At 42.5% G+C, this 16,100-nt stretch overlaps 1 protein-coding gene across 3 annotated transcripts in view; it reads left to right on the forward strand.

Annotated features, from left to right (window-relative positions):
- RIOK1 (RIO kinase 1) overlaps nucleotides 1-10,408 on the forward strand; it is a 38,334-nt gene extending 27,926 nt beyond the window's left edge. For all 3 annotated transcript variants that reach the window (XM_059688554.1, XM_059688555.1, XM_059688556.1), the window contains 5 exons: nucleotides 1,755-1,820; nucleotides 2,852-2,971; nucleotides 3,791-3,844; nucleotides 5,662-5,814; nucleotides 8,344-10,408. In XM_059688554.1, coding sequence (XP_059544537.1) covers nucleotides 1,755-1,820; nucleotides 2,852-2,971; nucleotides 3,791-3,844; nucleotides 5,662-5,814; nucleotides 8,344-8,454 — 504 coding nt within the window. In that variant the 3' untranslated portion in view covers nucleotides 8,455-10,408. The remainder of the gene's footprint in view (nucleotides 1-1,754; nucleotides 1,821-2,851; nucleotides 2,972-3,790; nucleotides 3,845-5,661; nucleotides 5,815-8,343) is intronic.
- Nucleotides 10,409-16,100: the final 5,692 nt, after the last annotated feature.

Here is a 16,100-nt window from a genome sequence, read left to right on the forward strand (position 1 = left end):
CTATTATTAGACAGGATATGCATAAAGCCCTAATATGCAAATAGACCGAATGGCCAAACAACCAGTTGCAGTGACACGCACTGACCCCCAGGGGGCGTGCGTGGAACATAGCGGGTGTCGGCAGCATGCAGCAGCGTGCAGAACATGGCAGGCGTCAGCTGCAGCGGGATGGTGGAACAGGTGAACGGGGAGGGCGCCGGTTGCTGTCATCATGGCGAGCCTCTGGTGTTTACTGAAAATTCTTTACTCCCACATGCCATGATCACACCTGACGCTCACACTTGGCGCCGGCCCTGCTTGCACCCATTGCTGGTGCTTAGAGCCGCCCCGATCGCTTGGCTCCATCAGCGGGTGTGAGCGGCGGCTGCCGGCCCTGATCACCCCTCAGGGCTTCTCCACTTGCCCCTGCTCCTGAGGGACGATCTGGGCTGGCAGTCGCCTGTCGCACCCACTTCCGGCGACTGCCCCGCTTGCACCCACTGCTGGCACCAGCCCTGCTCACACCCGTAGCTGGCGCGTGGTAGCGGCGGCAGGAGTGGGGCTGCTGGCAGACGGGGCCATGGTGGGAGGGGCCGAGCAGGGGCACGGAGGATGGGCCAAGATCCGCTCTGGTGCCCACTGCAGCCTCGCGGCCCACAGTTCCTTTCAAGATGCACAAATTCATGCACTGGGCCTCTAGTGTAACTATAATTGAAGTAGTCACATTGTATCAGTTCATATATAAAGTTTTTTTAAAAATTTATTTTGTCACTCTCTACTTAGACTATAGACTCCTAAAGGACAGGGGTTTTAGTCTTTTTTTTTTTTTAATATGTTTTTATTGATTTCAGAGAGAGGAAGGGAGAGGGACAGATAGAGAAACATCACTGATGAGAGAGAATCTTCCATTGGCTGACTTCTGTATGCCCCCTACTGGGGATTGAGCCCACAATCTGGGCATGTGCTGTGACTGGGAATTAAACTGTGACCGCTTTATTCATGGGTCAATGCTCAACCACTGAGCCACACTGGCCAGGCAGGGGTTTTATTTCTGTATTGCCAGTACCTAATCTGTACCTGGTAATAGTAAGTAACCACATATATTAATTGAATGAATAAGTATCACATCATTTTTATTCCTAAATCCTATAGCACTGATTTCAGTGTCTGACCTTAAAACAAAAGCCACCTAGAACTGCTATTCTTTCCTTTTTTCTGTATATTCTAAATAGATAGAGAACAAATTTTCAGTTTTACAGTTTCACAAGCCAAAAGAATCCTGTAGAATCTTTGTCACATTTTTAGTGTCAATCATTATTCAGATTGCTTTCTTTGGTGGTTTATGCTGCAGTGGCATTGGAGCCATATCTCAAATTAGAGGACATTCTGCTTTCACATGGACTCCCTTCATTGGCTGCTCAAGAGCTAAGGAATGGTTCTTTCATTCTTTGGTTCTCTGTTTTCCTTTAGTAGGTATTTTTCCTAATTGTTTAAAAATTAGTGAAAGTAATATTACTTTTGAGGAAGGGGCTAGGGACTCCCTGAGGTTAGACAAGTTTGATTTATTCTGTTACTTTTGGGTTGATGGCAACCGTTTTGGTGAGGTGTAACATGGAGAGCTAAATTGATCACTAGAGGACACCAGGTCCTTTTTTTTTTAGAAATGTGAAGAGGTGCTACTGAGAAAGATTAAAACAGATTCATACTAAAATTGGGAAATGGATGTATCTTCTGTAGGTTGAATGTGAAGGAAAGTAATAATTTTTCTTTCCAAGGCCATGGAAATAGCATCCCAAAGGACCAAGGAGGAAAGGTCCAACCAAGATCATGTCGACGAAGAGGTAAGACTTATCTGTTCATAGCCTTAGGAAACACTTGTGCTTTGAGGTCTTTTAAAAAATATTGTTAAGGCATGACCTTGATTTTAATAAATAAGCAGTTCATTACATAATTCCACTCAGCAGCCCATTAGCCCAATGTCCTAGGTGGAAAACATTTTAAAGAACCTATTGAAGTATCTGATACAAGAAGGAAAAGCCGGTTTAGTTTGCAAATGTGGACTTTTATTTTATTTACTTATTTTTTAAATATATTTTTATTTCAGAGAGGAAGGAAGAGGGAGAGAAACATCAATGATGAGAGAGAATCATTGATCAGCTGCCTCCTGCACGCCCCCTACTGGGGATCAAGACTGCAACCCTGGCATGTGCCCTTAACTGGAATTAAACCCGGGACCCTTCAGTCCACAGGCTGGTGCTCTATCCACTGAGCCAAATGGGCTAGGGCACAAATGTGGATTTATAAATAATTTAAATGTTGATTCCAGTAATAATTAGAATTTAAATATTTATGTTTGTTAAAAAAGAAAATTATTTTAATCTTGGGGATCAATATGTTTTTTGTGAAGATGATCCATAGTAGGCTTTATTTTATTTTATGTTTTAATTCTCACAGCTGTTAGGGTGCTGGATGACTACAAGGTACTCTATGTTTATCAGCAGTTCTAAACCTTTTTTCACTGTAGCACAGAGTGGATAATGTTCCCGTGTCCGAACATAAGGCACAGCCAGGCAATTACATTCCTTTCTCTCCAACTCAGAAAAACTTTGTGGAATGCAAACAAGGAGAGAGAAGTATTATTCTAAGGGTAATCTTAAATCATATTCAGTCTTTTATCATCGGTAACAAATTACTTTTGGCATAGCACACAGCACGTGCTATACCCGCCTGTGCAGGCAGCCTGGCTGAGAACTGGTGTTTTAGATGATGGGGATGGATTTTTTTTATGACTTGATGGGAATAAGGATGCTGAGCAAATGTGAGAAGTATGTGAATGGCAGTTTCGATTTTATTTCCCTTCTGTGTTTGTTAGGTGTTTAAGCGAGCATATATTCCTAGAACCTTGAATGAAGTAAAAAATTATGAGAGGGATTTGGATATAATGATGAAATTGAAGGAAGAGGACATGGCCATGAATGCCCAACAAGACAATGTAAGTAGCTGGGTTTATATGTAGCAAACAGGTTTACAAAGAAAGCTACCTTCCCCAACCTGCAATCTCGAATGTTGGCTTCTGATCTAGTGAGATGGCTAATTGCATTAACATGTCCTTTGGGCACATTGGCTGTAAAGGAAATACATTGGTGTTTAAGAAAGAAAATGATACAGTTGAATGAGTCCAACAGACTGTAATTGCAGAAGGAAGATTTGTATAAAAGTCTAGGATATAAATGGTATTATACTGGATCCATTAACATTCTGTATATATTTCAGGGTCTAGAAATGTTTTTTATTAAAGGGCCAGATAGTAAATATTTTACGCTTTGCAGGCAAAGAAGCAAAATTGAGGCTACTATGTAGGTCATTATATAAAAAGAGAGAAAAATTTTCCTCCAAATTTTTATTGATGAAATAAAAAGCACTTTAATAATTGAATACAGCTTTCCATGATCCAAGGTCTACTAATGAAAGAAAAATGGAGTTATATTGGGGAGGAGAATACATTTCATTTCATTGAGATTCAGAGTTAGAGTGTGCCATCATCAAATTGATTTTGAATGTTCATTAGTAGAAGCCATCAGTCTATTTGTTGGATTTGGGCTGTGGGCTGGAATTTGCTGATGCCTGTATGCTTGGTAGACAAGAATAACACCCATGCTATACACTTTCTCTTTACTATGAGATAAATTTTAGGCACCTTTTTATAATCCCACAATATATCATTTAGCCTACAGTGTTGCTTTTTAATATTGGAGTGTGTTATTTCATTGTTTGGTTTTATGTTAATTTTTATTTTCTTTGTGGTTACAAGATTCTATACCAAACCGTCACAGGACTGAAGAAAGATTTGTCAGGCGTTCAGAAGGTAAAAAGAATATGTGTTGCTATTTATTTATGTGAAAATTCTGTTAAAGGGTATAACATTTAATGTAAAGTATTATTAGAATTAAATTAACAGTGATATAGTTATTCGTATATATACTTTCAAAGTCTACGAGCATTTTCAGAATGCCCTTTTTGTGTTCATTCTTTTTAACTATATGACTGAAATAGTGAAATTTATGGTTTATTTTTCATTCTGCCTCTGACTTGTCTTGTTGTTATAGCTGAGGCATTGATCCTTTTTGTATCCTGGTCTTCCTTTGTGAAGTGATTAATGATAATCAAGTGCTTGTTGATCTTTTTACAACTAGTTTATTAAAAGTATGTATGAAGAACAATCTCAGGACTTTAGCAGTCTGATAGTGTTGGATTCCTGCAGTTTTTTTTTTTTCAATATTGTTTTACATTTTAGAAAGACAGGGATTAATTCTACTTTAAGCAATTGTAAAGGTAGTTCTTATTTCATTTAATGTCTTAATTAAAGGCTTAAGCATGAAAGATCACAGTTTGCTCTGAAAATTCACTTTGTCTTTTATGGGAGGAATTGACTTTTAAATGTTTCTTTTTTCCTTATAAAAAGAAAATCTCTTTTAAGAAAGTGCTTCCTGCTGCTTTAAAAGCTAAACTTCAGGGGGGAAAAAAGAAAATTTCTTTTGTTTAAATGTCATATTCCCTCTTGATCAGATTAATAATAATTGTCCTTCAAATTTGATTCATAGGAAAACAGCTATGAAGTTATTCAAATAAGTATTTTTTACTTCTCTCTGTATTTCTCAGTCATTACTGCATATATGATTGTGGCCCCGTCCTATATAATAAATAGCTAATATGCAAATGGTTGTCATATCCTCATGCCATAGTGGCTCAGACACTCAACACTGGGGAGAGAGGAATGGGGACCATCCAGGCACAAATGAGCTCACGAGAGAGGAATGGGGACCAGCCAGGCTGTGGCCTGGCAGAGGGACAAACCGCCTGCCCCGCGGTCCTGGGTGCCAGCGCCTGCGGCTGCGGCCCAGGCGAAGCGGCCCGCCCATGGTCCCCTGTAGCTGTGGCTGGCCCAGGTTCTGGGTGCCTGTGGCCGGCCAGAGGAGGGAATCCTGGGTCCTGAGTGCGGGGCAAGGCAGAGGTGATTAGGGGCAATCAGTCCAGCAGGGGAGCAGTTAGGGGCAATTAGGCCAGTAGGGGAGCAGTTAGTGGCAATCAGGGAGGCAGGCAGAGGTGGTTAGGGGCGGGCAGGCAGGCAGGCAAGCAAGCAAGCAAGCAAGCGAGTGGTTAGGAGCCAGCGGTCCCGGATTGCGAGAGGCAGCCAGACATCCCCCGAGGGGTTCTGGATTGGAGAAGCTACAGGCCAGGCTGAGGGACCCCCCCCCCCACATGAATTTCGTGCACTGGGCCTCTAGTAAGATTATAAGAAAGCTGGAAAGTTCCTGTTGCCTACTGACATAATATCATAGTGCAACACATAGCTCACGTGTTTGTGGTCATGCTGGTGTAAACAAACCTTCGCTAACAGTTATAACCCAGTACTCCTTTTCTGAAGTGAAACAGTTATGTTGTTTCTCTGGGTCATCCGTTAAAGCCCCGGTTTGTTTGTGGGGGTATGTTCTTGAGCCTGACTGGAATGGTACTTCCAGGCTTCCTCCCTCACTTTGATTCTGTTGTTTTGATGTTTGTAGTACAGGCTTTTGTTTTCAAAGACTATCTGCAAGGTTAAAATCTGAATTCTGGCATTAACAAATCTGATAACAATAGATAACTGATTGGTTTAGAATAACATGGTTCTGTAATATTTTCAAGGTCCCTGCACTCCTAGAAAATCAGGTTAAAGAAAAGCATTGTTCTGATTCAGAAGATGGTGGAAGCTCTGAGTGTTCTGATGCAGGTTCTGAAGAGCAGGGAGACCATGCCTGCTCCAAGAAACCCACCACTGATCTTGAAGTTGATAAAAAGGTTAGTCAAGAATGAAAATTCCTTTGTTCTTTAACATGGCAGCATAGCCACTTGTTACTCTTCACTCAAGTATTTAGATTATGATGGCAGAAAACATTGTTGATCAGTAAGTACATCTAATTATAGTTTCAGTTCCTAAGCATGAACTGATTTTGGTTGTAACATTATCTAGAAACTAGGGGCCCGGTGCACGAAATTCGTGCACTGGGTGTGTGTGGGGGGGGGGGGGGGGAGTGTCCCTCAGCCCAGCCTGCCCCCTCTCACATACTGGGAGCCCTCAGGCGTTGACCCCCATCACCCTCCAATTGCAGGATCGGCCCCTTGCCCAGGCCTGACACCTCCGCCAGAGGCGTCAGGCTTGGACAGGGGACCCCCATCTCCCCCTGATCACTGGCTCTGGCCCCCGCCCAGGCCTGAGGCCTCTGGCCCAGGAATCATGCCTGGGCAGGGGACCCCCATCTCCCTCTGATCGCTTGCTCCACCCCCCGCCCAAGCCTGACGCCTCTGACCCAGGCTTCAGGCCTGGGCAAGGGGACCATCATATCCCCCCAATCCCCGGCTCCGCCCCCCACCCAGGCCTAATGCCTTGGCCAGAGGAGTTGACCCTCATCACCCTCCGATCACCAATCACCGGATCGGCCCCTTGACCAGGCCTGAGGCCTCCGGCAGAGGTGTCAGGCCTGGGCAGGGGACCCCCAGCTCCCCGTGGTTGCAGGCTCCGCCCCTGCCCAGGCCTAACGCCTCTGGCCTAGGCATCCGGCCCGGGCAGCGGGGACCCACAGCTGCAGCGGCCCCGCTATCGTGGGCTCCGCTTTAGGCCCAGGCAAGGGGCCCCTAGCTCCTGGGACTGCCAGCTTCAACTGTGCCCAGCTCCCATCGCTGGCTCCACCCCTACTTCCTGCTATCACTGGCCAGGGCTGCAAAGGCACCTGATTCTCCGATCATGGCTGGGGGGCAGGGCAAAGGCGGCCCCAGGGCATGCTCCCCCAGCTCTTAGCTCCCCCCTGGGTTTCCGATCACTGTCAGTGGCAGGGGGCTTCTTCCTGCTTTCCCTTTTGCCTCCCTGCATTGTGCCTACATATGCAAATTAACCGCCATCTTGTTGGCAGTTAACTGCCAATCTTAGTTGGCAGTTAATTTGCATATAGCCCTGATTAGCCAATGAAAAGGGTATCGTCGTACGCCAATTACCATTTTTCTCTTTTATTAGATAGGATTGGGCTTCTTTTGGGAGCTTGGGCACTGTTTAGGGCAGTGGTCACCAACCTTTCAGACCTCATGGACCAGCATTGGTCCGCGGGCCACCGGTTGGTAACCGCTGCTCCAAAGGTTTCCTTAAACCAGCGGTTGCCAACCTTTCAGAATTCACGTACCAGCATTAGTCCACGGGCCACTGGTTGGCGACCACTGGTCTAGGGAAAGGATACACTGAATTCAGTACATTGAGTAGACATTATTGTCATTAACTTGAAGTACAAATGATGCTGGAGTTGCCTCATGATAACATATTGAGGAGCCATTTCAGGGAGGATTTACAGCCACAAGTTTTTAAACTCGGAAAGGCTATTTCTTCCAACCCTGGCCACAGACAGAAGAGACACTCATGGTTGAATAATGCATGACAAATGTGTAACTATTACTCCTCATTCTTAGCTTAATCCTGAAACTTTATAAAGTATGGATTTTTAGACTTCTGAGAGACATACCCAACTGGCTGTTAATACATTTTTCTCTCTTTGTGTACTGGAAATAAATATTTTGTCTCCTTCTAACTTTTATTTCTGTTAGCATATGAAACTTGCAGAGAAAAGTAGTTGCAAACATTTAATAACATCCTCATGGATATTTGTGTTTGGCAGTCTTCAGATTTCTATTAGGATACCTTTAAGACAATTTCATCTCAAATTCCACCACCAAACTATAATTATTTTTATTCTGTTTAATTATTTATTTAATCCTCACCCGAGGATATTTTTCCATTGATTTGTAGAGAGAGTGGAAAAGAGAGGGAACAACAAAGAAATATTGATGTGAGAGAAGCACAACGATTGGTTGCCTTCTGCATGTGCCCTGACCAGGGCCTGGCCCAGGGAGGAGCCTGCAACTGGGGTATGTGCCCTTGACCAGAATTGAACCCATGTCCCTTTGGTCCGCAGGCCAATGCTCTGTTCACTGAGCCAAACCAGCTAGGGCTCATTTTTATTTTCTAATGTTACTCTTCTTTTTATCCTTTTACATATATCTTTATAACTAATTGTAGCATTGTGAATAGTATGAATGGAATTTATTTATAAAAAGAAAACCTTGACTTTTAAAAAAGTGCTTGCTGCTGCTTTAAAAACTGCTAACTTCAGGGGAAAAATTAAAATTTCTTTTGTTTAAATAACATTTTCCCTCGTGATTGAATTAATAGTAAGTGATATTTGAAATTTGATTCGTAGGAAAACAGCTGTGAACTTATCCAAGTAAATATTTTTTTTCTTCTGTCTGTATTTCACAGATTTTATTTTTTGATTTTTTGTTTTACAGGAAAGAAAAAAGATGGTCAAGGAAGCCCAGAGAGAGAAAAGAAAGAACAAAATTCCTAAACACGTGAAAAAAAGAAAGGAGAAGACAGCTAAGACAAAAAAGGGCAAATAGAATCGGAACTATATTATGTATAGTAATTTTCCATCAGTTACTTTTTTAAAAAAATATTCTTATTGATTTCAGAAAGAAAGGGAGAGGCAGAGATAGAAACATTAATGATGAGAGAGACTCATTGATTGGCTGCCTCCTCCATGCACCTACTGGGGATTGAGCCCACAATCCAGGCATGTGCCCTTGAACGGAATCTAACCTGGGACTCTTCAGTCTGCAGGCCAACGGCCTATTCACTGAGCCACACTGGCTAGGGCTCAGTTACTTTTCTTGCCTTATCTAAGTTGCATCTGGAAGGTGGGATATTGATTTTAACCAAATGGTTATTATGGCAATGTCTATGAAGACTGATTCAAATGTTCTCATGTAGTTTTGTAAAAAGCTCTAACCTCTGTTGTCCAGATCCAGTCACTGACTCTGGTGTTGACAGAGAATTTATTTAAGCTATTTTAATGAAGAACTTTGTACAATTTTAGTTCTATATGTTTTTTCTTCTCTGGTATGTTTTTTGAAGCAGCGTAAATTTAAATGTAATGAATGTCTACAACCTTTATGTAAGTGTGAAGGCACTTTGGATAAACTTGGGCCAAGTTTTGCTTTGCTTTTACATGCCAAAGACCCATCTGAAATCACATGATTAAAATGCTAGGGTTTCCATAAAAGGAGTTTCACTTGTGGGAAAATTCACCTGGCTGTTGATGTAATCATTCACTGCAACTTGGTTCTGTGTGCATTTATGATCATTTGTAAGGCACTCTTCATGTTTAATCTCCCTTTCTGAGCTTAGGGCCTCTCAGTTCATAAGCTATTTCATGTTTGACCATTTGGCATGTTCATTCATTCATCAAATATATGAGTATTTTAGGTGCTGGGAATACAGCACTAAAAAACCCCCACAAAACAAAACAGTCAAAAATTACTACCCTCATGTAGTTCACATTTTAATAAGACAAAACATTAAACAGAATAAGTAAAAATAGTATATCAGCAGGTGACAAATTCTGTGGAGAGAAATATTGCAGAGAAGAGAGAATGCCTGGGAGAAGTAAGTTTGCCATTTTAAAATAAGCCACACTAAGGGGCTATATTTGAGCAAATACTTCAAAAGTATGAGTCATGTGCATATCAGGAAAGAAGGGTATTCCAGGCAAAGCAAACAGCGGATGCAAAGGCCCTGACGCAGAAGTATGCCTGAAAAGTTCCAGAAACAAGAGGCTTCATATCCAAGGGAGAAAATACTAGATAAAATCAGATAGCATTAGGCTATTGGAGGGTTTTAAGCAGAGGAATAATATGACCTGACTTCTGTTTTGAATGATCACTATCACTTTGGCCTCTAAAAAATTGATGAGGAAATAAGGGTATTTATTGTAATATCCTATAGGAGAGATAACTTGCTCTAAGACAGTAGCAGGGACATGGAGAGAGGTGCTTGGATTCTAGATAGAACACAAAAGCGGAGTGAACTAGATGTGCTAGGGAATATATGAGGAGTATGGAGAAAGAATGAAGAATGATGTCAGGGATTATGACTGGCAACTGAGACTACTGGAATTGCTACTTACTATTTGGGAAGGCATGTGCGTGGAGCAGGTTTGGGATGAGAAAGGGAGTAGGAAGAGGGTGAGATTGCAACAAAACACAAATATTGAAAGAAGTGATCAAATAATTTTACCATATACTTTACATTAGAAATGCTTGTTTTAACCCTTGCATCTGAAACAATTTCTATAAATAAACTTAGTTTCCATTAAACTGAAGCTTGCATCTGCTTGTTTGAGAGTTGATTGGGTTGGGGGTGGGGGGTGAGGGGTGAGGTAGTTCAACTGAGCTTTTAAAATTTTAAGTCAAATTTATTATGTTCATAATATTCTCCTTCCTAGACTTTAAAAAAGTTCAAAATGTGAAATAGAATTTCAATGAAATATTATACAGTTAACAAAAGAATGCAAAAGTGGATTTAGTAATTCTGTATACTCTTGGGGATTTTTATTTCAAGATCTTCCAGTCCTTGTATTTGTTTGGTCTTATTCTGACAAGGTTTATTTGTTTGTTTGTTTTTTTCTTTCTTTTTTTTAATTAAATCTTTATTGTTCAGATTATTACATTTGTTCCTCTTTTTTTTCCCCCCCATAACTCCCCTCCTCCCAGCTCCCGCCCCACCCTCCGCCCTCACTCCCCACCCACTGTCCTCATCCATAGGTGCACGATTTTTGTCCAGTCTCTTTCCGCATCTCCCACACCCCTTTCCCCCCCAAGAATAGTCAGTCCATTCCCTTTCTATGTCCCTGATTCTATTATGATCACCAGATTATTTATTCACTTGATTCTTAGATTCACTTGTTGATAGATGCATATTTGTTGTTCATAATTTGTATCTTTACCTTTTTTTTCCTCTTCCTCTTCTTAAAGGATACCTTTCAGCATTTCATATAATACTGGTTTGGTGGTGATGAACTCCTTTAGCTTTTCCTTATCTGTGAAGCTCTTTATCTGACCTTCTGTTCTGAATGATAGCTTTGCTGGATAAAGTAATCTTGGTTGTAGGTTCTTGGTATTCATCACTTTGAATATTTCTTGCCATTCCCTTCTGGCCTGCAAAGTTTCTGTTGAGAAATCAGCTGACAGTCGTATGGGTATTCCCTTGTAGGTAACTGGGTTTCTTTCTCTTGATGCTTTTAAGATTCTCTCTTTGTCTTTTGCTCTTGGCATTTTAATTATGATGTGTCTTGGTGTGGTCCTCTTTGGATTCCTTTTGTTTGGGGTTCTCTGCGCTTCCTGGACCTGTAGGTCTATTTCTTTCACCAGGTGGGGGAAGTTTTCTGTCATTATTTCTTTAAATAGGTTTTCCATATCTTGCTCTCTCTCATCTTCTGGCACCCCTATAATTCTGATGTTGGTGCGCTTGAAGCTGTCCCAGAGGCTCCTTACACTATCTTCGTATTTTCGGATTCTTTTTTCATTTTGCTTTTCCAGTTGGGTGTTTTTTGCTTCTTCGCATTTTGAATCTTTGACTTGATTCTTGTGCTCCTCTGGTCTGCTGTTGGGTGTCTGTATAATATTCTTTATTTCAGTCAGTGTATGCTTAATTTCTAGTTGGTCCTTTATCACAACATCGAGGGTCTCATTAGATTTCTTGAGGATCTCACTACATTTATCGGCGGTCTCACCAGTCTTTTCGAGGGCCTTACTAAGTTTATCAGCAGCTTCTAGACAGTTCTTAAGAGACCTTAAAAGTGTGGTTCTGAACTCAATATCCTCCATTGACAGTTTTGTCCTGTTTCTTTGTCTCCGCATTTTTTATGCTTTCTTGGTACACCCCCTAGTGGTCTTTGTGCGAAGTCTTGTTGCCTTTAAGCCTTGATTGATGTCGGCAATACTGGGGGTGATTTGACCTCCAGGCTAACTGGCTATGACAGCCAGCTGTGTCTGCAGTGGGAGAGCTTCTGTGCCGGATCTCTAGGGCGGTGCTAATCTAGCGTTTGCCTGAGGCTATCCAGCAAATGGTTCTGCGCAGGGCTTGGGTGGGGCTTGTCCCCGGGGATCTACAGGGCGGGCGGAGCGAGCAGTTATGGCTGCTCTCAGTTCCTTCCCCAGGGGCTCTGCCTCTCAGAGTCCCAGCAATGGCTGCAAACCTCGGAGAGAAAGCTGCCTTCGAGTTCCGACCAAAGCCAGACAGTCCCGCTTCTCCCGTTTGAGTCTTGGTCCCCAGAGACTCGCCCGGATCTGGAGCTCAGAGTCTGAAACTCCCTCCCGATTGAAAACAACAACCGTGCCCTCCGCCGCCAGCCCGCTCCGCGCGCGCGCACTCCGCACGCGCACTCCGCACCTGAGTATTTCACTTCAGCACTGCGCCTCCTCTGAGTCTGGGTATGATATTCTCTTTCCTCCTAGTTGTAGAATTTCCACTCAGCCAGCCTTCCTGTGGTTTTGGATGATGTCCGTTCTGTCCTTTAGTTATATCTCTGAAGTGGTTGTTCAAGGGCAGCAATCTCCAGCGTTAACCTATGCCGCCATCTTGGTTTCTCCTGTTTGTTTGTTTTTTTCAATCACAGTTGACATTCAGTGTATTAGTTTCAGGTGTACAACATAGTGATTAGATGCTTATATAACTTAAGTGATTCCCCCAAAAGTCTAGTACCCACCTGACCCCATATGTAATCATTACAGTATTATTGACTATATTCCCTATGGTATGCTTTACATCCCATGACTATTTTGTAACTCCAGTGTGCACTTCTTAATCCCTTCATCTTTTTCAACTAGCCCCTTAACTCCCATTTGGTAACTGCCAGTTTGTTCTCTGTATCTGTGAGTTTCTGTTTTTGTTCATTTATTCTGTTCTTCAAACTCCGCATATAAGTGAAATCATATGAAACAAGTCTTTCTCTGACTTATTTCACTTAGCATAACACATACCCTAGGTTCATCCACATTGTTGCAAATGGTAAGATTTCATTCTTTTTATAGGCGAGTAATATTCCACTGTATGTATGTACCACAACTTAGGTTGCTTCCATATCTTGGCTATATAAAATGTCCTTTGTCTCTTGTTATAGCCTTTCTGGGTTTTTTTGTTTTGTTTTTAATATATTTTTTTTATTGATTTCAGAAAGGAAGGAAGAGATAGAAACATCAATGATGAGAAAGAATAATCAATCAGTTGCCTCCTGCACAACCCCTACTGGGAATCAAGCCTGGAACTTGGGCATGTGCCCTTGACTGGAATGAAACCTGGACCCTTCAGTTTGCAGGCTGATGCTCTATCCAGTGAGCCAAACCAGCTATGGCTAGCCTTTGTTTTAAAGTCTATTTTGTCTGAAGTATTGCTTACTCCAACTTTTTTTCATTTCCATTTTCATGAAATATCTTTTCCATCCTTTTATTTTTAGTCTGTGTGTGTCTTTTGATTTGAAGTGGATCTCTTATAGGCTGCATTTTCTTAGCCATTCAGCCATCCTATGTCTTTTGATTGGAACATTTAATTCATTTACATGTAATGTGATTATTGAAAGGTATATAGTTACTGCTATATTATTATTCATATTTATTTTTTTCTTTTCAAAGGAGCCCCTTTAACATTTCTTATAATACGGGTTTGGTGGGGATGAACTCCTTACCTTTTTCTTTCTGGGAAGCTCTTTATGTCTCTGATTCTAAATGACAGCCTTGCTGGGAAGAGTGATATAGGTTGTAGGTCCTTGCTTTTTATCACTGAACTAGAGGCCCGGTGCATGGATTAATGCACCAGTGGGGTTCCTCAGCCTGGCCTGTGCCCTCTCTCAATCCAGGACCCCTCGGGGGATGTCGGAGGCCCAGTGCATGGATTTGGCCTGATCCCCGCAGGGCAGGGCAAGGGACCCCACCAGGCCTCTAGTTGCATATAAAATCTTTGGTTAATCTCTTCCCATCCTCTCCCCGCTTCCCTCTGAGATTCATCAGTTTCCATGCCTGTGTGCTTAGTGTCTGCCCCCTGGTGGTCAATGCCCGTCATAGCTACCAGTCGAATGGTCCGACACTTAGCCTTTTATATAAATAGATATTTCATGCCAATAGCCTTCTGGCCTGCAAAGTTTCTGTTGAGAAATCCTCTGACAGTCCCTTGTAGATAAACTGCTTTTCTCTTGCTGATTTTAAGATTCACTCTTTGTCTTTAACCTTTGGCATTTAATATAGTATGGGTCTCTATGTGTTCATCTTGTTTGGGACTCTGTGCTTCCTGGATAGAGTCCTTCACCAGATTAGGGAAGTTTTCAGTCATTAGTTCTTCAAATAGTTTTTTAATCTCTTGTTCTCTTCTTCTGGTACCCCTATGATGCAAATGTTACCCTTGATGTTGTTTCAGAGACCCCTTTTTTAAAAAAAATTATTTTTGCTTTTTGCTGTTCTGACAGGGTGTTTTCCACTTTGCTTCCAGATTGCTTATTTGATGCCCTGCTTTATTTAATCTGATGTTGATTCCATCTAGCATATTCTTCATTTCAGTTATTCTTCACTTCCTTTTTTTTATTTTATGGTTTCTCTCTCTTTGTATAAATTTTCATTGACTTCATTTATTTCCCCCCCCAAGTTCACTGAATATCCTTATAACCAGTGTTTGTACTCTATCTGGGATTGCTTGCCTCCATTTTACTTAGGTGTGTGTTGGGTTTTTTTGGAGATTTCTCTTGTTCTTTCATTAGAGACATGTTTCTTTCTCTCCTAATTTTGATTGCCTCCCTTTGTTTCTACATATTAGGTAGCTCTGCTATCTCTCCCAGAGTTGGCTGGGTGGCCTTATGTAGTAGGTGTCAGTGGTGCAGTTTCCCTGGTCACATGAGCTGGGAGCTCCAGGGATGTCCTTTGTGTGGGTTGTGTGTGCCCTCCTGTTATGAGCCTTGATTGCTGTTGGCACATCAGTAGGTGGGATTAACCCTCAGGCTGACTGGCCTTGATGACTGGTCATGATTACAGTGAATGAGCTATTGTGTGAGGGCTGACCGCATGGAGTAAGATTTGATATAGTGGGAAAGATTTGATATAGTGGGTAAGTGAGTAAGATTTTGATATAGTAAGATTTGTACCTGCTGAGTCCACCCTTTGGGAGTGCTTTTTGTGGAGCTAATTGGGTGGTGCTCTGGTGTGGTCAGAAGCCAGCCACTGGGTGTTTTGGTCCTAGGGCCTCTTAGGAGGGGCTCTATTGCAGGCCTAGGTCAGCTACTGCCTGTGTGTGACTGGCTCAGGACCACCTGGTAGGAGCTACAAAGTGATCTGCAATTGGTAGCTGCCTGTGCTGGTATGGAGGCACCTGGGAAACGATAATGCTGTGAACAGAGGCTGGATGCTCCTTTGGGGTTTATGGACCTTTCAGAGATTTTCGGGGAGTCCACAGCTCAGGCTAAGGCCAGCCACTTATGAGTAACAACTATTGAAAAAGGCTCAGGGCTGTGTGCAAGTTGGGTGGGGCAGGTTCTCAGAGAATCACCAAGGTGGGGCCAGTTTGATGGGAACTCAAATTTGGTGCCCACCTGCACATGTAGGCTGGGTTGAGGGTGGGGGGCTCAGCAAAGGAGCAATGGTACCTGCCAGCCTTTTAGTTCACAGAGAGCTGCTCCTCCAGCCCTTGCTCTGAAGCCAGATAATTCATTTCCTCCTTGGTGATTTCCAGCTGCTGCCCAAGAGTTGGAGCTCAGAGTGAGTGACTCTGTCAGCGAGTAAGCCCATGTGTGGGGCCTTTAAGAGAACACCCGGCTCTCCAGCAGCCCTCCATCTCACCTGGTCATGACAAAGTCTCTACTGCTTTTCACTGCCAGCTGTTGTGGGGACTCCTTCCCAGCGCTGCTGGTCCGAGATAACCCTCCCTATTTTTAAGCACCATGTGGGTGTGGGACCAGCCCATTTTGGGTTTCCACCTCTTCTACCAGTCATGACGTGACTTCTTTATATCCTTAGTTACAGTTCTGTTCAGCTAGTCTTCAGGTGGTTCTCAAGGGTGGTTGTCCTATAAGCTAGCTGTAATGTTGATATCATGGGAGAAGGTGAACATAGTGTTCAGCTAATACTACAAGCCTATTAAAATACTTTTATATATATTATTTGAATTAGGTGGTCAAGCTTCTCAGAGCTACCTTTTGGTGAGTCCAATTCAGTTCTAAGTTTGGAACCCG

The sequence above is a fragment of the Myotis daubentonii genome, chromosome 3 (genome assembly GCF_963259705.1).
Source record: "Myotis daubentonii chromosome 3, mMyoDau2.1, whole genome shotgun sequence".
NCBI lineage: Eukaryota > Metazoa > Chordata > Mammalia > Chiroptera > Vespertilionidae > Myotis > Myotis daubentonii.